The sequence below is a fragment of the Megalobrama amblycephala genome, linkage group LG20 (assembly GCF_018812025.1).
Source record: "Megalobrama amblycephala isolate DHTTF-2021 linkage group LG20, ASM1881202v1, whole genome shotgun sequence".
NCBI lineage: Eukaryota > Metazoa > Chordata > Actinopteri > Cypriniformes > Xenocyprididae > Megalobrama > Megalobrama amblycephala.
The window spans coordinates 21,311,328-21,333,407 of record NC_063063.1 but is presented as its reverse complement, the minus strand read 5'-3'; the positions used below and the strand labels follow the sequence as shown (position 1 = coordinate 21,333,407).

The 22,080-nt window shown below is 37.2% G+C and overlaps 3 protein-coding genes across 5 annotated transcripts in view; 2 read left to right on the top strand and 1 right to left on the bottom strand.

Moving 5' to 3' along the window:
• Positions 1-21: 21 nt before the first annotated feature.
• Positions 22-11,899, bottom strand: tdrd1 (tudor domain containing 1). Its single transcript, XM_048170539.1, has 26 exons — positions 11,798-11,899; positions 10,890-11,056; positions 10,743-10,801; positions 10,505-10,589; positions 9,453-9,564; positions 9,291-9,354; positions 9,127-9,210; positions 8,877-9,056; positions 8,553-8,696; positions 7,414-7,582; positions 7,243-7,329; positions 6,969-7,145; positions 6,535-6,642; positions 6,224-6,394; positions 5,867-6,118; positions 5,647-5,778; positions 5,454-5,561; positions 3,913-4,083; positions 3,374-3,718; positions 3,130-3,246; positions 2,880-2,996; positions 1,947-2,114; positions 1,243-1,620; positions 938-1,012; positions 474-511; positions 22-362 (listed from the first exon to the last, which is right to left on the bottom strand). Exons 2-26 carry the CDS (start codon positions 11,038-11,040, stop codon positions 303-305), a joined length of 3,552 nt encoding a protein of 1,183 aa, XP_048026496.1. The 5' UTR covers positions 11,041-11,056; positions 11,798-11,899; the 3' UTR covers positions 22-302.
• An 80-nt stretch (positions 11,900-11,979) lies between these two features.
• Positions 11,980-17,590, top strand: si:ch211-225b10.3 (endoplasmic reticulum-Golgi intermediate compartment protein 2). Of its 3 annotated transcripts, none has more exons than XM_048170549.1 (14): positions 11,980-12,000; positions 14,728-14,866; positions 14,941-15,049; positions 15,177-15,223; positions 15,315-15,382; positions 15,456-15,496; positions 15,584-15,685; positions 15,885-15,980; positions 16,077-16,132; positions 16,356-16,457; positions 16,629-16,726; positions 16,807-16,969; positions 17,091-17,167; positions 17,282-17,590. In XM_048170549.1, the coding sequence occupies exons 2-14, from the start codon at positions 14,761-14,763 to the stop codon at positions 17,294-17,296; spliced, it is 1,080 nt and encodes a 359-aa protein (XP_048026506.1). In that variant the 5' UTR covers positions 11,980-12,000; positions 14,728-14,760; the 3' UTR covers positions 17,297-17,590. The 3 variants fall into 3 exon arrangements, with proteins under 3 accessions (XP_048026506.1, XP_048026505.1, XP_048026507.1); XM_048170548.1 differs by lacking the exon at positions 11,980-12,000 and adding an exon at positions 13,741-13,933; XM_048170550.1 differs by lacking the exon at positions 11,980-12,000 and having other exon boundaries at positions 14,734-14,866; positions 15,003-15,049.
• Positions 17,591-18,578: 988 nt separating this feature from the next.
• ccdc186 (coiled-coil domain-containing protein 186) overlaps positions 18,579-22,080 on the top strand; it is a 32,497-nt gene continuing 28,995 nt past the window's right edge. Inside the window, exons 1-2 of the mRNA XM_048170540.1 lie at positions 18,579-18,736; positions 20,861-21,711. Of these exons, the coding sequence (XP_048026497.1) occupies positions 20,882-21,711 (830 nt within the window). The 5' untranslated portion in view covers positions 18,579-18,736; positions 20,861-20,881. The remainder of the gene's footprint in view (positions 18,737-20,860; positions 21,712-22,080) is intronic.

The window sequence follows — 22,080 nt, the reverse complement described above, 5'->3', positions numbered from 1 at the left end:
TATAAAGAAAAAACAAATGGCTTCAAACAAACTTAAGTACTTTAATCAAACTGGCACATTGAAGGAACAAAACTGGCCATAGAAAAACAAAAAACTGACCATGTGGAACTGGAAAACTGAATGGCAGTGGTGCATTATTCACGATTAATAGTTACATTCTCTCTTGGCTCAAGAAATAAAAGCACAAACATTATATAGGTTATAATAAAACAATAACAACAATATTAGTTCAATAAAACAAAAATAAAATATTCACACCTCTGTAAAGATAAAAGCTACTTGACACTGAACATTTCGAGTTACTATTTGGTTCCACCAACTTGTTTGACGAGGAGCAGAATCAGTTTCTCAATATGGTCAATCTGAAGGAAGAAAGAGAGAGAAAAAAAATAAAAAATAGAATGAGTCATATGTATGTGTAAACTATGATTAGCTTTCCAAAAATCATGACTTGTGTCTGCAGCTTTCCCAACCTTTTGCTTCAGCTCAAGACAGCAGCATGACTGGGGAGCTAGAAAGACATTTTGCAAAAAAAAAAAAAAAAAAAAAAAAAAAAAAAAAATTAGTACATTTGTTTTTTAAAGCTTATAAGACTACAGACAGATATCAGTAGTTGGCCGTGCACTAGGCTAAACCACTCAGAATATCTGACTGTTAAGACCGATTCACACTGCACTGACACACCAACCAACATGGACAAGCACCAGATTATAATACGTCACTTCTCAGACATTCAACGACCCAAAAAAAACCCCCCAAAAAACAAGTGCCGACCAACACTACCAGGCCAACGGGTAACACACAGATCCGACAAAACCCAAAAACGTGTCCCAACTTCTGTCGGTGCAGTGTGAACTGGCATTTATTGATTGCAAATGTCAATATTTTTATGATGTTTTGCAAACTATTAGTCTAAAAAAAAGCCAATAATACCCACCACTGCTGCCCTTTGAGCTTGTAATGTCTTGTGGCTCAGTGCATTCCACTGTAGTCGTCGTCTTGGGCATGTTTTCTGAAATCAGACATAATAAATGTTTCACAACTGCTTCCCTGGATATGATGACAAGGCTCCTTTTAAATAACACCTTTGAGTTACAGCTGAGAACACCAGGTGGAACAGCACCTGTGCACCAGAATTTCATTGCTAAATATCCTGGACAAATTCTTGCGCAAGACCAGTTAACACCTACATTAATACTTAGTCTTGCCTACATGAATTCTGCTTAATGTTTAATTCCTCACCTGGTTCCTCAAGCCTGTAGCTGGCACTTAAAGGTGGGATTTGAACTTCCAAGTCAGGTTTCTTAACGTCTGCAGACATAGTTTGATCTGCAGGCTTGTTTGAGCTGACAGTTTGTGCCTGCTGTCTCTGATCTATATCCTTTTTCTTCTCAATGACAGTGGCAGGCAGCTTTGAGTTAGCCTTGCTCTGTCCTTTCTGCAGAGCTCCAATGATGATGGAATTAATGTCTCTGTCAGCTTGACCTGACTGCTGGGTAAGGGTTAGCAAGTTGGAGGTACCATCAAAGCTCTGCAGAGTTGCCAGGACGCCCCCACTCAACTGAATCCCAAAGAGTTCCAAAACTTCAGTGGGCCACACTGTAGGAAAGTGCTCTTTACCTGTGCGGAGAAAAAAAAAAAAAAAAAAACCCGGCTCACAATCACGGCCCGACAATGTTAGAAGAAAAAAAATTTAAAATCAATGACTACAAGAGTTTTAGGCCAATTTATCCCCAATGTGCCCCTACCAACAATCTTTGGAAAAAACTTGTCTCAATTTTCAAATCTTGTAGTGTGTGAATATTTGAGATTGAGAAGAAAATCTGTAAAGATTCTTCTTATGTACGTGATGCAATCAGATTTCATAGTCTGTTAGGATTAAAAAACACCTGTAGACTGAGCCCAGTCTTACACGCATTTTAACATCAGATGAGTGGAAGTCTTACCTGCCAGTGAACACCTGACGATCTGAAAGGGGTGCTGGAGAAGTTCTTTGGTGATGGGAAGGATACTGGAGACAGGGACCGTCTCCATGTTTCCATAATCGGCGTAAATTACATGCGCATGCTTGGTCGTCACCTCCAACACAACGGCTCGGTACCAATTTTTGTCACCTGAATGAGGAGAGTTTACTGGTTTAAGAAACAACATCAAGGGGATATCAGTAGCACAACCACATTACACAGCATCATGAAACTCATAAAACCACACCACAGCAAAAACTCTCTCATAAAAAAACAAAAAAACAAAACAAAAAAAACAACATTGAGACATGACAGAATATTTGAGGTATTAAAAAACACATTTAAAAAGTCACTTAAACAGAGGATTGTTGGGCGCACTTTTACAGCTGTAGTTTAAAAGCTGCGAGTTCCACTACAGGTGTGTCATTTTTAGACAAACCTGGAATTACTGGCTTTGCTGAATCTTCACCTGATACTTTTTAAATGGCCATTTCATTACAAACACTTACATGTTTAGTACTTCCAATATATTTTTCAGAGGTTCTTAAACTAGTTTGATTTGATTGACTTGAATAAATGTGCTCAGCCAGTTGAATTTCCTGAGTGCACTAAAACAACTAAACGAACCGCCCAGATTAATTCATAACATTGCATATGTGCTACTCTTCAAAAGTTTGATGTGGGAAAGATTTTTTTTTTATGTTTTTGAAAGAAGTCACTTATTCTCACCTAGGCTGCATTTTTTAAAATCAGAAACAGTAATATTGTGAAATCATAAATGACCCCAAACTTTTGAAAGGTAGTGTATATTATAAAATAATAGTGCTGTTTATTTGCAAATATTAACCATATAGTTTAATAATACTGCACATGTGAACCCAGCAAGAGTATGCCACAGGTGAAGGTCAAACTGACCTGAGAACTGTGCGCAGCAGGCAGCTCCTGGTAAAGGGTGGCACTGATTGGGGATTGGCTGTTTGCTGCAGTACTTTGCAACATCAGTCATAACAGCCTTCAGACCCTCTACATTCACTAGGGGAGACAAAATTTCAGCTTAATGTAAAGCATCATTCTAATGGTATAACCATGATTATAATAAAATAACCAAGATAATTGTTGCTCTAGGTAGACTTTATGTTTTAAATGTCACACTACAAGTGCACACCTTGTCCAGGATTCATTATGTAAAAGAGACTAGGGCTGATCACTGCTGCCACCCTTGGTTGAAACGTCTCACTGCAAAGCAGCTCCAATGTCTTCCAGTTCAAAGGAAAAGAGCCACCTAGATGACAGTGAACATTAATTATGCACAAGAACAATAAACAATGACCTGCATATTACTAGTAATAACAATTACAAAACTATAAAGCCATATATAAAAGGTTTTACCATCAGTTATGCTAACTTACTTGATACGGTTAAATCTTCTGGGGCACTGGCAGCTTCATTGTTCTTCACTTTCAAAGGCTCTTCAACAGGTGGATTCTGATCAATGGGTTTTAGAGTGGGCAGATCCTCAATCTGATTGGAAGGTTTAGTTGGCTGCAGTGGAGGCTGTTTCACCTGTCCACAAGCTCTAGTCAGGTGCTCAGAAACTAGCACGGCAGCAATGCTTTGTCCAGCGCTCTCCAGCTCCACCCCATAACCCTTCTCAGTGATGGACAGCACTCTGCCACTCAATGGCTGACCGGCACAAAGAGCCTGAAACTTGTGCATTGCCTCTTTACTCCACTGACCCTCCACAGGTTCTACGCCTGCACACATTGATTATTGGCCAAATGTACAATGAACTTACAATGTTGTATACAGAATACAAACTTACATATTCAGAATACATATTTAGTTGTTGTAGTTAATGAGGGGGAAATATCCTAAGCTTGCAACCATAAAAACAAATTATGAATAATTCATAGCCACATACACACAAACTCCAACAGAGAAAGCAAACCTGCAAGCCAGCAGCGTATCGCTTGGAAAGGCAGTTTGAGCAGACTCTGAGTGATGGCCTTCAGATGTGCGGCCTCCACCTCACAGGAGTTCCCATAGTCCACAAAATAAACTCTAGCCTTACCCTCTCCACACACTTCTAATACCATGGCCCTGTACCACTGGCCATCTCCTGCAAACAGGAAGCAAAAACATTGATAAATTGAATTTCTTTATCAAAGAAATGAATCATTTTATTCAACAAGAATGCATAAAATTCATCTGTGACAGTAAAGACTTTACCATTGTTACACAAGATTTCTATTTGAAATTTTTTTTTGTTTGTTTTTTTACATTCTAGGGTGTGTTCACACTTGTCACGTTTGGTTGGATTAAAACGAACCCTGGTGCAATTTCTCGGTTAGTGCGGTTAATTTGAACATATGTGAACGCTGCCATCTGAACCCTGGTGCGTACCAAACAAGCGGACCGAGACCGCTAAAAAGATGGGTCTCGGTCTGCTTCCAAACGAACTCTGGCACGGTTCGAATGATATATGAACGCAACACGGACCAAAGACATGTAAACGAACCAAAAACCGGAAGACGAGACCCTAAAAAGGACAGAATCCTCACGCATGTCGGTTTTTCTTGTCATAGTCGCGAGTTCGCCCATGACAGGCATCAGATGACAGGCGCGTCTCCACACAGCAGATTGTTTGTGTGTGTGACGGATGGATTCCTGCCGCTGTTTTGACTACTTTACACATTTTATAAGCTCTTCACGAGTTCCCAGATGGCCAAAATACCATCATATGCAGGCTACACACACACGATGAGCGCATTTACCTCAGCGCACAGCATTGTTTTGGATGTTTGGTAAGTTCCGTCTCAAAATAGGCAATACGTCATAAAATCCGACCAATCACGTTGTGAAAGTATTCCTATGCCTTAAAGTTCGGTATCTTTTGGTTCGGTGATAAAATTGCCAATCTGAACGCTAATCGGACCAGGACTAAATGTTTTTTTCTTCTTTGGTCCGGACCAAATGAACCGAACTACAAGTGTGAACGCACCCCTATTAATCAAAACACCCTGGGGGAATTTTTTTTTATATATAAATCAGTTTCCACTTAAAACACTAAGCAGCACAACTGTTTTCAACATTTCAACGTTTCTTGAGGACCAGATGACCATATTAGAATGATTTCTGATGGATCATGTGACACTGAAGGAATCACAGAGATAAATTGCATTTTAAAATATATTAAACTAGGAATCAATTATTTTAAATTGTTATATTTCAATATATATCCATCAAATAAATGCAGCCGTGTCGAGCAAATGATACTTTACAACGCCAAACCATTTTAAAAAAATCTTATTGACCCCAAACTTTTTAAACTGTAGTGTATATTTAGTATCTTATATGCATGTATAAATGTCAGTTGTCAACTCTGATTCCAATAAATAAACTCTTGTTTGAATATGAAAAAAATTTGTTTTACAGTTTGTTTCTGTTTACTTTAATTATAAGCATGTTAATGTAATCAGTCAGTATCACCTGTGAAGAGAGCACAACATGGTTCTCCCACAGTTGGTGTAAAGGGAGCCCTGTCCAATTCACAATGCTTTTTGAGCTCATAGGACAGCTCTGTCAGGACACGTGAATCTGCCAGACAAAAATAAAAATACTTAAATTACAAACAAAATGAGTCACACGGTGTAGAAAGAACAACATTGATGGACAGTCACACCGATACTGTAGTTGTAACAGTAGAATTCATCCAGGCTCTTCAGAGTACTGATCACCAGCTCCACCTTTTGACCATCGAAGGGAAGTTCAGCACAAGTCCACTCCATTTTCTCAACAACAGGCAGACTGAGGGCTAGGGTCAAATTAAAAGATAATCATTATAAATCTTCCTTTTAAAAGCGGTCAGAAATGGCTCAAATAAAATAAGGTTCTTCACTTACGGGGCATTTCAGGGAAGGATGCCTGAGCTGGTTCATTCTTCTCTGTCTCCACACTTTCAACGGTAGCATAACCCATGTTAACCAACAACTCAGCGACATTGGTCTGAGGGTCACTGGACTCGTCGATCATGGACACCAGAGCCCTACCATCCTTCTTACCCAGAATCTCAACCCGAATGAAGCGGTTGCAGACCAGACGTTTCACAATCAAAATGGCCTCCTCTGACCAGTCGCCTGTTGGCGACTTTATACCTAGAGCATTAGGACCACGTTAATCAAGAAATTAACCTCTGGCTTCTGTATATGCTGAGCCAACTACACTTACAGGTGCTCAGTGAATAAATCATTGTTCTGTACCTGCCAGGGAACAGGGAATTGCTTGTGTTGCCAAAGCCAACAGCTCCTTGTTGATGGGTCGTAGGCGATTTAACTCAACTTCCTCAGAGTTTCCGAAGTCTATGTATCCGACACACACGCGATCCTCAGATGAATATGCCAGAACTTTAGCTCTGTACCACTGGTTGTCCTCTGTAATGCATAAGGAGATAGCTTCAGAAGACAACACTTCATTTTTACAATTTCAACAGCACCCAGTCCCATTCGCCAACGGGAAGGCACACCTTAGACATTTTTACATGAATCAAAAGGAAAAGAGAAACTGGTCTGACCTGAGAACAGTGAGCAGCAGACAGTTCCTGGTGCAGGTCTGAAGTTCTCACTGGCCAGAGTGTTTGAGCAGTGCTCCCTTAAATTCACCTGCAACTGCTGGATTACACCTGAATACATGAAGATTACATCATACACTCAACCTACTGAAAGAGCTGTATATATTTTATTTATAACAAAAAAACAAAAACAAAAAAACAACAACAACAGATGATGCTAAACATTGCAAAAGCAAAGTAAAAAATTAATTAAAATAAAAAAAAAAAATACTGTTTTTGATCAAATATATGCAGTTTTGGTGAGCATAAGATAATTTTCAAATTACCTGACCAACCCAAACCTTTGAATGACAGTGTATGCACCAATGATCATGTAGTAAAAATATCATGCAATTAAAAAAAAATTTAAATTTTAAATTGAGTTGCAGAAAGCTCACTGGCATTTTCAAGCTTCTGACAGAGGATCTCTGAGGGAGACTGGAGGTGGGTGACCACTGCAGTGAATGTGTCACCCACTCCCTGAGTCAACGGCTCCGGAGGCCTGGCTTCAGAGTTCTCGTTCTTTCCTCCAGACAAGCGCTTGAAGTTTTCAAAGGATGCCGTCAGCAAGGAATCTAAAGAAAGGATGCAAAATAGATCAGGGTGAAAAAATAAAAATCAAAGAATGGAGTGAAAAAAACCCCAAAAAAAACAGATACAGCAGCAACTCACTGATGTTGTGTTCAGTCTGTGGTTTGACAGGAACATCGTCGTTTATAGCATAGCCCTGGTCTATCAGGAAAGTGCTCATGTATTTACCTGGGGGGTATATTTATAAAAATAAATTACACTGAACATCTTATTTCAGACAAAGCTCTCCAAAAAAAACCATGAATGCCCTACCAAGCGTGCTAAGAGGAAAATCTACAGCAAGCAGAGCTCCATCATTCACGATGTCCAACACTGTGAAAGTGAGGCTCTTTCCAGTAATCAATTGCCTAACAGCAATAGTGCATTCGCCTGTCCAACTTCCTGTCACAGGCTTTATCCCAGCAACACAACACTGCAAAGCCTGTGAAAACAAGGCAGCTTTAGAAAAAGCATGACAGTGACTACTGCTGGAGCCATAAGTGATTTAACAGGAGCTGAGCAGTTTAATGAATTTTCAAACATCAGGAATATTGCAAACATTTTAAAGGTCCCGTTCTTCGTGATCCCATGTTTCAAACTTTAGTTAGTGTGTAATGTTGTTGTTAGAGTATAAATCAAATCTGTAAAATTTTAAAGCTCAAAGTTCAATGCCAAGCGAGATATTTTATTTAACAGAAGTCGCCTACATCGAACGGCCAGTTTGGACTACATCCCTCTACTTCCTTCTTTAATGACGTCACTAAAACAGTTTTTTGACTAACCTCTGCCCACAGGAATACACAAGAGTTGCGTTTGTAGAGTGTGTTTGTCGCCATGTCGTCGAAACGCTGTTATTTTCATCCCGCAGTCCAATCACCGGGTCTGATTCCGGCTCAAATTGATAGGGTAAAATTAAAGACATGTTTACAATAACACTGCATCTCCACGTTATGGTAAGAGGCGTGACCTTTCCGGGCAAGGTTCGCTAAGCTGCTGTCGAACGCTGTCGAATCACAACACAGGAACCGTTGGCACATTCAGAACTCGTTACGTATTTCTGAAGTCATCAGCCCGTTTTTATGACGGTGGAAACAGCGGTATACAGATAAGTAAATTATGTGAAAAATACTGTGTTTTTTTACACGCGAAACATGAACACATGTTATATTGCACACTATAAACACAATCAAAGCTTAAAAAAAAAAAAAACACGAAAAACGGGACCTTTAATATATTTGGCAGTTCCTTTTTAAGAACTATACATTTCAATGAAATTATTCAACATTTTTAGTCAATCAGAAATGTTCTACATATACATATATATCGATATCTATATAGAGTGCATACATAAATATACACACAGAATTATAAGTAATAACAATAAAATATTTTGGAATGGAGATGTAACTCACAAATGGTGGTGCAGCATCGATATTGTCAGAGAGAGGCCTTATGTTGTCAAGTGTCACATTCTCCTCATTCCCAAAGTCAATGTAAAATACACTAGCAGTTTTGCGGGCCACATCAACTGACTGAACCTCAGCTCGATACCAGTTCTAAAATAGTGTGAAAAACAAACAAACTGAGCACTACAATATTCACTACAGATAATGTTTTAAGATAAAACAAACTTGACCTGTTAAGCACTGCACTGATTTAAAACGATGCATATTTCACAGAAATTCTAATCACTGTGGTTCTGACAAATTTATTTAAAATATAATGATTTGCCTCACCCGATCAAGAGAAAATTTAACCGCACAGAGCTCCCCAATTTCCGGCTTGTACTCAGGAGCAAATGAAGTGCTATAGGCCTTCTGGAGCTCTGCAGTGATGTTTTTCAGGGACTCCATCATCTCAATTGACTGCAGGTGGATGGAGAACATCCCAGGGTTCCTCAGGTCAATCACTGTACCCTGAAAAAAGATGCTCTGTGAGGCAGTATGTCTATAGAGCTTAAAGCATTATAGGCCTAAAGAAAAGTACCTGTATCTCAGCTCCTTTGGAAACAGCATTCTTGCGCAAATCACCTCGAAACATCTTCTTTGGCTTTAGGTCAACACAGATCTCCTGTAAAAGAAGAATTTTCTGAAGGAATCAGATGAAATAACTATTACAAGTGTAAGTCACTATAGCAACCAATGAAATACCTTAGCTTGAAGGCCACCAAGTCCATTTCCAGATGGCATAGCTGTGGATTCCTTAATTTTCTCACTGATCGGAAAGAAAAATGTAAAGAAAAAGTTTTCACATTGTGCTTCCAAACCAACATGCAAATACCACTGATATATAGAGAACATCACTGCTAGTACCTGGTAACTTCTGAGATGGGTTTGCAGACATGTCGATGAGCTTTCCAATCCTGAGTCTGACAAGCTACAGAACAGTAGCATGTTTTTTTACAACGAGTGCACCTGAAGTTTCCTAAATAGGGTACAAGAAACATCACTAGTAAATGACCTACTCAATCTGCTGATCAAAGCCAGCCAAGACATGTTTGCACCACTATCAGTGAGCAGGACCATAGATACAGTATTAGGGCTGGACAATATGACCTAAAATCAAAATCTCAATTAATTGAACATTTTACCTTAATTATGATTAATTCATTAAGACAAATGCAGACCTATATTTTTCCATTTTAAAGTACTGCAATTATTCATTTATTTATTTTTATGTGTCGGAAAAAATAGCAAGGGAAAATGTTATTCTTTAATTAACTAGTGTTTTCTGAGTCAGGGTCGACTGCAAAGATTAAGTTGCCTAATAATAGCGCACATTTATGTACGTTAACATTAGAATGAGCAGCCAAGTAAAGCTGTTACTTCTTACATGTTTCAAATGATAAAGCATACTTAAGATCGATGGATAAGCCAACATTTGTAATTACCGCAAGAACCCACCTTTAACAATCTGTCCCTCATGGACGGCGCAAGTGACTTCGCCACTTCCTGTGGAAATTTTTTTTTTTTTTTTGTGACTAACCGACTATTCAAATTCTCGTCAACAATAGGGGGCAGCCCTAATGTCGTGTTAGCTGATGCCTTCGTCTTGTTGTTTAGTGTTAGGTTTAGCAAAATCTTTTGCTGAAGTCTATTGCAGATATAGATATATTCAAACATGCATCTAACTACGGTTGCAGACGCTCAGTCTACTTGCTCTTGAATGTTCACGGACTGGCTTTGACTGTTGCAATATGGCGGATGAGGTAAATGAGAACCAAAAAGTTTCTCTTAACTCACTGACAGATTTCTTGTTTTAAGCATTTATTCAATTTCGAATAAATTTGATAAAGATCTTCAGTCATTATACCAACCAAATAAAATCAAGCAAGTTGACACAGAAATAAAGCTAAGTAACCTACCTTGGTGACTGCAGTAATTGCACAACTTTACCAGCGGGCCCAACATGGACCCTGCTGTCTGTGGGGGAGACAAGAAATCTCCACACTGTGGAAAAATTAAACACTTTAAATATTGATACTACTGCAGAAAATGGATATCTAAATAGCTATACAACCAATGTCAGCATATTAAGAATAGTATTTGACTTCTGAATTAAAATCTTCAATTATATATAGTGAGACATTATCATAAACATACATTTGGACTGTTTTTTGCAGAAACCACATTCTCCTTTCTGACAGCATCACTCTTAGGATCTAAAGAAGTGGAAAAAGAAAGATCTAGATTGTATTTTTCAAGGGTCAATGACATGCATGTCTAATGCTCAAAACATTTAACCAATACCATCTAGAATGTCACTTCCTAGCAGGTGTTCTTGAGCGAGATCCTGAATTGCTGGTGCTGGTCCTCTAGGAGAAAATGAACTCGGTCCAGTTGCAGGTCTCCTCAGGGGGAGATTGGGTCTTATCAAAGTCTGAGTGAAGGATCGATTCATTCTTCCCTTGGTTTCACTGCAAGGTGAAATAACACACTATAAGTCAGTAGTACTATGAGTTTGGGCAGGTATGGGACCATAGGGTAGTAGTCAATCCTGCTCCTGGAGATCTAACTTCCTGCAGAGTTTAGCTCAAAATCTGCTACAATACACCTGTCTATCATTTTTAAGTGAACCAAGAAACCTTCAATATCTGGTTCAGGTGTGTTTGATTAGAACTACAGATAAATATACATCAAGCAAGGTTTAATTAACGTGGATGGTCATGTAGGCTTAGGTCCTGGCACTTTTAACATGTGAATGTGTACACAATATATATCAGCACGATGTACACTGATAAATACATATATTATATTGACAGAAACATAAGGTTTAATTAACGTGTAGGGTCACGCATGTCCTGGCACTTTTAACACGCATATGCGTGCAAAAATCAGCACGATATATACACTGAGAAATACACATATTATACTGATAACACTTCTTTTTCTATAAACATGAACTGAACTGAATATTATAGTAACTGAATTAACTAAAAAAATCCAGTGTATTGAATATAATCACGTCAGTATTGATTCTGAGAAAAACGCAAAGCTGTTCACACGCGGCCTACTAGGTTAATCGATTTTTATTCAAGTATACCCTTCAGCTTGTTACATATGTTAGGCAAGACAACTTAAGCGTAAATTAAAGAAATAAATACAAGTACGTAACAACTTTTTTTGTATGTATTATTTCGGAGATGAAAGATTCTTACCCTTGACAACCGCGTGCTGTAGGGATTTAATGCGCATGCGCAATTAAACGACCGCTGAGACCTAAGGACTTCACGTGACTGAGGATCCTTCTGCTTTAGTCACTGAAAAGTAATATATTTCGTTAGATACTCGACGGGACATCTTTTTAAATATATAAATGTATTTAAAAAGCACATATACACCGTTCAAAAATTTGGGATCGGTAAGATTTTTATTTATTTATTTATTTATTTTTAAATCTCTTTAAAAAAAAAAAAAAAAGCAGTAATGTTGTAAAATTATTACAATTTTAAAATAACTGTTTTCTATGGGAATATATTTTAAAATGTACTTTATTCCTGTTGGCAAAGCTGAATTTCCAGCATAATTATTCAGTGTCACATGATCTTTCAGAAATCATTCTATACGCCGATTTGCTGTTCAAGAAACATTTATCAATGTTGAAAACAGTTTTTTCAGTATTCTTTGATGAATAGAAAGTTCAAGAGAAAAGCATTTATTTGAAATATAATCTTTTAGTACTAGGCCCTATATTAGAATGAAATTGAAAGTAAACGTAACATTTTAAAGCAAAAGTCTCTCAAATGAAACTTAAATAATTGTTAAAAAAAAAGATTGAAGGCTGTAAAGAGTCTTATTTGTTTTGGTGTTCTTTACACCCTCCACTGTTTAAATACATTTATTAAAATTAATATCTGAACTGGAAAAAAAAAAAAAAAAGTAAGTTCCACTTACTGTCACATATTTAGTTTCATTGTGTTTTGGTTCGGTTTTTTCCCTTTTGTAAGTTGACCGTTAGTCAGGGCCAGGGAGTCGGCCATTTTAAGGGCTGTCTCAATTACAAAAACCTTCCAGGACACTGAAATGTTCGCTTCATAAAAAGTCCCACAATGCACTGTGAAACACAGGGAGCATCGATGCTCACTATGTTCCCTTAATGGAATTTCTGAAGCACAAAACTTAAATCACTTGAGCCAACTCGAATAACGACACGTGATGGATGTTTTTTAAAAATACAAACCATTATTTTATTTCAGCATAAACACGTCGCTAGACAGGTAATGAACAATAGCAAAGTAACAATGTATGTAACACAAAGTATTTATCATAATGTACTTTATAACCAGTAACGTTAATGTCAGAAAAATATCAGTTCTGCTGTTGTTCATAAATACCAGTATGTTGTACAATGAGGACGTTGTCACGTCTCCGGAAATACAGTCATCAGTATCCCAATGTGTAGTGAGCTAGAGTCCTTTACTGTCCTTACCAGTGCCCAAATTCGTGAACACGATATTCTGGTTCACGTGCTCGGGAGCTGTTTGAGTTGCACCCCAGTTATGGTATGTGTCAGTTTGTTTCCATAGTTACTGATTAGTTTCACCTGTGTTTCATTTAGCCTCCTTTGTTTGCCTTGTGTATTTAAGCCCTTAGTTTCCTTGGTTCTTTGTTCAGTCTTGCTAATGTTGGATGTGGTTTTGTTTTGTTTTGTTTTGTTTCTTCTGTGGTTCTCCTATGTTAGACTTGTGATTAAAAACATACAACTGTTACACTTACATTTGTAAATACAACATTTAAAATATTTTTTTTGTCATATGATATTTCTGTCTTGATACTAAGTGATATTAAATTACACCAAGGCATTTTTGTATAAATGCAATCAGTTTGTACAAGTATAAAAACACTTTTCTTTCATCTGCTTGATCATGTCAAAGTTTGTGGAGTTCAAAAAGAAAAGAAAAAACTTTCCTTATTTAAAGAAGACGTGTCAAGATCCTTCACACGTTTACCTTAAATAAGTAAACATGGACATTTCTTACAGCAATGTATTTATTTTCACTGAAGCCTTATTGCGAACATGTCACTGAAGTTCTGGCCAAAGCATCTGCCATCATATGACAAAACCTATATCAGTTTAAACAGCAGAATTACATATGATAAGGCTAAGGTATTTTAGTTCTGTCAGTCCACTTTTGTGCAGGAGGAAACCTGTGCTGGGTTTTTGTTTAGCCAGAAAAACCAGCTGTTCCACTATGCGGCAGTGGCGGTTACAAAACAGCACATTTGAATGGCAGTAAATGGATGGTCCCATTGGAAAGTGTTTAAAGCTTAGTTTTAAAGGTGTTCAGAAAGAGGTAAGACAGAGATTTAATCCACATTTGCGTCAGTCTTGTTGTGACTTGATGTCAGTTTGCTTTTTAGAGTTGATTGTGCAGAAATGAACTCAAATAGCAGTTATTTCAGTTGGGTGAACAGGAAGAATGATCTTCTTTAGCAGTTTGCTTGTGTGCAGTAGTTAAGTCAGAAAGTTGGCAAAGTATCTGCACAGATATAACGTTGGAATCAAACACAGACATTGTTGCCTCAGCTGTTCTCAGTCGAGATACTACAGGAAATACACATTTAATTATTTTATTATGTATTTGTGTGTATAGATTTCAATTACAATATATCTTTAATAAAGGGTTTTTCTCATGCTTTGAGCCAGAAGTCTGTTCAATAGCACTGACATACACTTAACTCTTCAGCTGTATTCCTATTTATATTCTGAAGGTTTTTACAGATCAATCTAATATATAACACGTTATCCCTAAAACATGGTGACGTTTTTTCTGGTTTATGGAGTGATAATGAAATATGCAAAAATCCGCTTCAATCTGTAAAAACCTTGAACTCTGATGTCAAAATTCATTTTGAACCTAACTTTATCCAATGAGATTTGTGCAAATTTGTGCATATTTAAATAGATAATGCCTCATTTACATATTAAAACATAGCATTTTAGAAAACTTGAATACAAAACAATTGTCTTAATGTACTGTGATAAATCACCTTGGGAAGTATAAGGTGACATATTAGTTAAACTCTTTACCCTCTTCGTGATATCAATTCTATACTCTGAAATAAAGTCATGTTTTTGCACATACAGGTCAAAGGTAAATCTACTGACATCCACTAAACAATGAAGAGGCTGAACAGAAAAAAGACTATCGATATAGTGAAAGAACTAGATGCCTTTCCTAAAGTTCCAGAGAGCTATGTTGTAACATCAGCTTTTGGAGGCACAGGTGAATTTTGACATTTACTGTTTGAATATTACAGTAGATGTTATCTGTTACTGACTTCTTGGTTCTCTCTCCAGTGTCACTGATTGTTTTCATCCTCATGGCACTTTTGACCATATCAGAGTTTCTTGTGTACCAGGATTCATGGATGAAATATGAATATGAAGTAGACACAGATTTTACCAGGTGTGTATATAGTATTTGCCACGTTTACAGTTATATATTTATATAGATTTTTCAAATACATATTTGAATAATATTTTAATAAGATCTGGGCTGACTTTGTTGTTGTTGTTGTTGTTGTTTTTTACAGTAAATTGAAGATAAAAATTGACATCACAGTTGCCATGAAATGTGAAAGTAAGTGCATCTGTTATGCACTGGAATTGTTTTTCAAAATGTTTTATGGTCGGACTGTATTAATTTCTCTGAATCAACTTTTCTTGTCTAGGGGTGGGTGCAGATGTGTTGGATATTGCCGGCACTGTCATTGCATCAAAGGAACTTAAATATGATCCTGTAAGTAACTCCAAACCATCTACTGCATTTCAGATTTCATAACTGTTAACTGTTTTGTGATTTTGTTTTTCAGGTTAGCTTTGAGCCCTCTCCACAGAACAAAATGTGGTATCAGTATGTACAATGTTTGTCAGTTATCAATTAAATGCAGACAATATGTGTGTGCATTATAAGTATTCATCTCTGATTATTGTATCTAAGGATATTAGAGAAGATTCAAAACAGACTGCAGCAAGAGCGTTCACTTCAAGATGTACTCTTTAAATCAGCGCTGAAAGGATACTTTTCTGACCCAGTTCCACGGTATATCTGTTTAATTAATTGCAAAAAAAAAAATGTCCAGTCCAGTGCTGATGCAATAAAATGTAATAATATTTTAGGTAAACAACCTTGGAATTATTTAAATCCACAAAACAGAAAGACATTAAAACATAATTTTTATTAAGGATTTGAACAAACATGATGAAGCTCATGCACTGTTCCTGTTTTTTACTTTGCACAGAAATGATTCTGCATCCGAATCCCAGGATGCATGTAGGATACATGGACACATCCATGTCAGCAAAGTGGCAGGGAACTTCCATATCACACTAGGCAAGTAAGTATACACTTTTAGCAAAAGAAATACAGCTGTATTCCAGCTTTTATAAAGATGTTTCCTATGTGAAATTATTTGTTGATTCTGTCCTCATAGACCAATTGATACTATCAGAGGTCATGCCCATTTTGCTTCATTAATCAAAAAAGAAGGTACGTTTTACTTACAGTTACTTACTCTCAACTTTTAACTCATCTTTGTCAACCTTTAAAGACAATTTGAAAATTCATGTAATGCCTTAGATAGCCACTAGATGGAAGTCTCACACTTTGCCATTTGTCGTTTCTAATGTAAAGTAAATCCTGTTATTTTCTATAGTTAGCATTTATAACTGCAAATCCTTATATGCAGAATTATCTCTATTTTTCCCCCCAGCTGTAAATAACTTCTCACATCGAATAGACTATTTGTCTTTTGGAAACGATGTTCCTGGACACATCAATCCCCTTGATGGCACGGAAAAAATTACATTAGAGCGTAGGTCTTTTTGATATAATGTTTGTCCAATACAACCCACAGCACAATATACAGTCACAGTCTAGATATGATATCTGCAAATACATGCAAATAAATTTAAATCTAGATGTAAATGATTAGAGAATGCAGTACAGTACCAGCAGTTTGAGTGTTCTTAATCTGTGTTTTCAGAAAACATGCTGTTTCAGTATTTTATCACAGTTGTTCCCACCAAGCTGCACACATCAGATGTTTCAGTGGACATGCACCAGTTTTCTGTTACAGAAAGGGTAGGTTATATGTGTGCCCTGTGCATGTGTATCTATGCAAAAGTGTGTTGCTGTTGATCATGTTGCCCCCTGTCATATAGGAGCGGGTTATAAGCCAAGAGAAAGGCAACCATGGTGTATCTGGGATCTTTATTAGGTATAAACTGAGTCCATTAATGGTGAGGGTGAGTGAGGAGCATATGCCTCTCTCTGTGTTTCTAGTGAGATTGTGTGGCATCATTGGGGGAATCTTTTCAACTTCAGGTAACTTTCACACACTATATAGTTTATATAAATTGTAAATCAATTACAGTATATGTATGAGACATGACAAATCATAGCCAAACATTCATAGACTTTTCTTCTGCTGTGCTTCTTGACACAGATCTGCTTCACAGATTGATTGGGTATTTCGTTGACATTATCTGCTGTCGTTTTAAACTTGGTGCAAATCAGTCCGAGGTGAGTCACCTAATTTTAGAAGTCACGCTGCATGACTTTCTCTTGAAAAAGTAAGACAAAGTACAACTAAAAATAGCATGCTGATCTGACTAATTTGGTTCTGTTTTTTTCAAGGTTCTCCCTGACTAGGACAGCCTGGAACATTTACATGTACAGTATTCATTTGACAGAGGCCTTTATCCAAAGCGACAAATGAGAAGCATGAATCGGACCTGGATAGCATAAACCAACAAAGATTATTTAATATATGCCTATTGCCAACTGCAAGTTCATATATTCCATTTCATAATTACATCATCATCATTTAAATAAGTGGACAAAGACAAGTTAAAATCTCCCATTGTTAATAATTTTTGTAATGATGGTCAGACAATTTAAAAATGCCAATTTCATAATGTCAGAAATAAATTGTCTTTCAAAGAAGAACCTTGTAGTTTCATGACTGCCTTGTAATGTCAAATGAAACTATAGAACTGTTTTACTCTGTTAAATTTATGAAGGTGGCCGTTGGCCAATATTCAGTAGGCTATATAATACATTTTAATGACATCAAAATTAGATGTACACAAAATTGCTGAATTGCAAACTTATTTTATGCAATATGATAAAAATGAAAAACACACACAAACAGGCTGAGGAATAGTTTTTTTTTCTTTCCCAGAGCTGTAGCATGTATCACACCTGTTTCCCATACATACACACACACATAGCTGTGACAGACTGGAATTGAACAGTTACATACTTAAGCGTTGCTGCTAATGTACTATTTAATGTAATATTTGGTTAAACTTGTTTGCACTGTTGTTTGCATTATTTAATTCCACCGTATATTATTGTGATAGTTATTTATATTATGTGGATTCTATTTGTTTTTTTGGCTGCTGGTCTCTGAGAGCTACTAAACAAATTTTATTATATTTTTTATATTGACAATAAAGTTTCTATTCTATTCTAAATGTAAAAAAGAAATAAATAAAAAAATCCACATACTGCCTAAACAATGTGCTGTTAACTTTCTACATGATAATACTTATTTAGACCTAATATTATAAAATGGCAATTATAGTTATATGTACTTTATAAATACCATAAAATTTAACAAACAGTTGGAACGCTACATCAACAACAAAAACAGTAAACCTAGAAGAGGGAAGAGCGTTTAAAAACATGACTTCCGGTCTTTTGATTTAACTACCGTATGGTTTGTTATATTACATAGAACATATAGCCAGAACTCTATTTACATTTTTGATAGTACGTTTCTCACCAATATAAGTATTTGAGCACATCCTCGGGTCAAATAAATTTAAATGAAATTCATGTGGTCTTACAGAAACTCTTCAGAAAACATTTGGGCCGATTTGGCTCCCCCTGTCGGCGGTATTTGATCCTGCGTTCTATGTAACTGCTTGCTGGCCATCTCGGAGTTCGTAATTCCTCGCTATCAGTGCGTTCAGGGGCCATATTGTTGATGTGTCACCTCGGGAGGAGATCACTCACACGGACTTGACACTCACTGTTTATCACGGCAGCTGGTGTATGGCATTTTAAATGGATTTAACATAACCGGTAAGTCACATCTTTTAAACCAAAATATCCAGATCCCAACTACAAAAGCGAATGTTTATTTAATTAGCTTGAAAGCTAAGCCATTGGGTGAACTCAATGGCATCTGGCTGATATACTATTGTTATATACTTATAATCTAGCAGATTAATATATACACTATTATCATAGCAAGCTAAATGACTTATTATAATCAGTTATAGCTGTTAAAACTCAGCCTGAGAATCTTATGAAGGACTAGATCACCACACACAATACACAATTACACAGGTCTATTTTTGTATTTGTGGTGTTTAAATAATTAACCATTCAATAATTAGTTGCGTTAACACCGTATCTCTTTTAATTCGTGTGGACAAAACAGGTGTTTTCTCATTAACACGTAAAATGTGAGATATATTTGGAAAGGTTAGCTGGTGTGCTAAAGCTAACTGCACCTGTGTGGAAACAGCAGTATCTGTCACTATTTCAAAATGAATAATATAATGATCGCTGCTTATATTTACTGTTATTCCTCTTTTAAGGCTGTTTATAGATTATATAACTTTGGTGCGATAAAATGTGTCTGTTTTTGTGGGTTGAGCACTGTCCATCCTTCCCCTGTTGAATTACAGAAGAAATACACTAACATGATGCGTGAGACTGAAGATAAAAAAAACAAAGATGATTCAAACACAGATAAGAAAGAGGAAAAAAGGAAGTTAACCTGGGCAGGAAATTGCTTAACTATTCAATGCCAGCCAAAATCTGTTTTTCAACAGAAAGTTCTGACTAAAAAAGAAAGTGTGATAACGTTTAGCACCCTTTTAACACCTTTTTAAAGTATTTCACTGAGTGTCTGTGAGTGAGAAATATTAAACGTTTCAGTTTGGTGCTAGTTGTCTGCTTGGAGAGAGGCATGAGAAGCTGGTGACCTTTTAAAGTTTTAGTTGAGTTATTGGTAGTCGCACATCTTGTCCTGCTACAGATAAGTCTTGTACCTCATACAGTATTTGTGGTCTTTGCAAGAATACATTTTATTAAGGATAATAAAATAATGATTACATCACGATTGGACATTTTACGTAGTATGTACTGCGCTAAAAAAAAAAAAAATTGGTCCACTGAGAACAAAATCTAAAATCAGAAATTGTGTATTATCCTCTCACAAAGCCTTTATATATATTTTGTGGTAATATATTTTGACATAAGTTACATTGGTTATGTTAAACAGTATTTTCCGTTGTTTACTGAATTTAAAAAACATTGACCGATAATTAATAAGGTTTTGACAGTTAAAAAGGTGGTCTATTGCATTTCTCAACTGTAGATTCATTCCCAGATTTAAACGTCCCTACAAAAATAGGATGTTTTTTGAGAGAAATGGCCAAGAATCTGCAATACAAGATTAAAAAATAAACCTCATGTGGGCTCAAGGTGCTCAGGTTAAGGTCCATTCCTCTCTCTTGCACACTAGTTAACTCTCACAGTAAGCTCTTAAAATAGCCCTATATTGTTAGACTCATCCTGATAGTATTTGTAACACATTCTTGATTATCCTGCTGGATAAGCTTCTGCCCCAGTTTCGCTCATTCAGTATGAATCACACAAAATCAGTATCTTTTTCCTCAATGGCAGTTATTTCCTTTTGTGCGCTCCAGTGTTATCTATAGGCATTTATCTGGGAACGCAGTAAGCCACTGAATCTCAATACAATGACGTATCAGGCAAGTTGGGCGTGAGAAAGGCGGGCCACCTTAGTTTCACAATACTGGCATCACAAAACTGCCTCCGGGTGGAAGGAGAGCCGTGTCCTTATTTTGAAAGGACGGACCACACCTCCTCAATCATAGAAATGTGTGGGTTTTTTGCACATACTTTGCTCTATTAATGGCAGTAGCATGACAGCGGGTGTAACGAGACTGTTCACACAAAAATTGTACACAACATCCTGGTGATAGACGGAAATCTAATAATGTAAAATAGGCATATAAATGTGTCTGCTCTATTTGACCTGGTAATCCCTTGATAAAGATGTTTTATGGTGGCTTCTTATTGTTGATCATAAAAGTCACATTTTTAGTAGGCAGGTGCAATGTTTTGGGTTTCACATGCATGTGAGTCACTTGTGTGTATTGTGTTTTCCAGTGCCAGTAGCTGAAGGAGATCATGGAGCCGTTGGATTGTCAGAGTGAACTGACCCCTGTCTCCCAAAATTCAGAGGTCAACATGGTTCCGGAAGGGTCAACCGATGTCCTCAGAAATGAGGGTGAACCTGTTTTAAAAGAACAGGATGAAGACACTGAGCTGGACAGTCTTGAGCTGGATGCTACTCTTTCAGGTCGTGTGGACAGAGAAGATCACACAGAGGTTCAGCAAGAGGAAGGACCTGGAGAGCAAGCACAGGGTGATGGGAACACTAGCTGTGACAGTGGAACAGCCTCAATTGATGATGCCAGAACTCCACCGGCTGTCCACGACAGTGTTGTAGAATCACTTCCCGCTGTTCTTGATGGAGAACTCGGATGTTCTGACTTTGAGGAACCAGCGGGGGTGGTTCCGGAATCAGAAGGTGGGACTCAGAATGAGGTAGAGGAATCTTCTCCATCTGTTCTGAATGGGACAGATGATTTTTCATCCACAGAGTTTGATGCATTCAATGGGCCGACAGAACTTAACAGAACTCCTTTGACTCCTACGCCAGCTGCTGAGGGTGAGGAACTGCCAGATGTTGTTTCAGTACCCCAAAACTCACAATCTAACTCCAACACGAACCCATATGACACGGACTGCAGCAGGAAGCTGTTGTGTGAGATCCAGCGCTCTCTGTCTCAGGAGTCTCTGCTGGATGAGCTGGAGGATGAGCTGTTGAACAGTCAGTCAGAGGGCGTCCGGAAGGGAAGTCCTCTCAATGGGCTTCAGAAGGACCAGAGCTCCATGGCTTTATTTGAGAAGTGTGTACAGTACAAGTACTCTCAACAGGAGAAAGCCATCAAGAGGTAGGATGTTGATTAATAGCTATGTCAATCAGCTCGCTGGAGGTTATAGTCCACTGCTGGTGTTAAGATTTATAGCAGCAGGAGATGGTAAATCATTAGTTTAATTTGCCATTCTTACCTGCATGAAAATTACACTTCACGTTCACTATTTTTCACTGCCAGTGTGTGGCAATAAAATGTACCCATTTCCCTCCAAAAGCATAAGATAATCAAGGAAAATGAGTTTATGAATTATCAGGATTATATAGATTTTTATCAAATAGATTATAATAATATTTTTATTTAAGACATTTGCAGCAATTGTATTTTATATAATAAATATATGTAATAGATTAGATAGATTTATTATGTAGATGATTATTATTATTA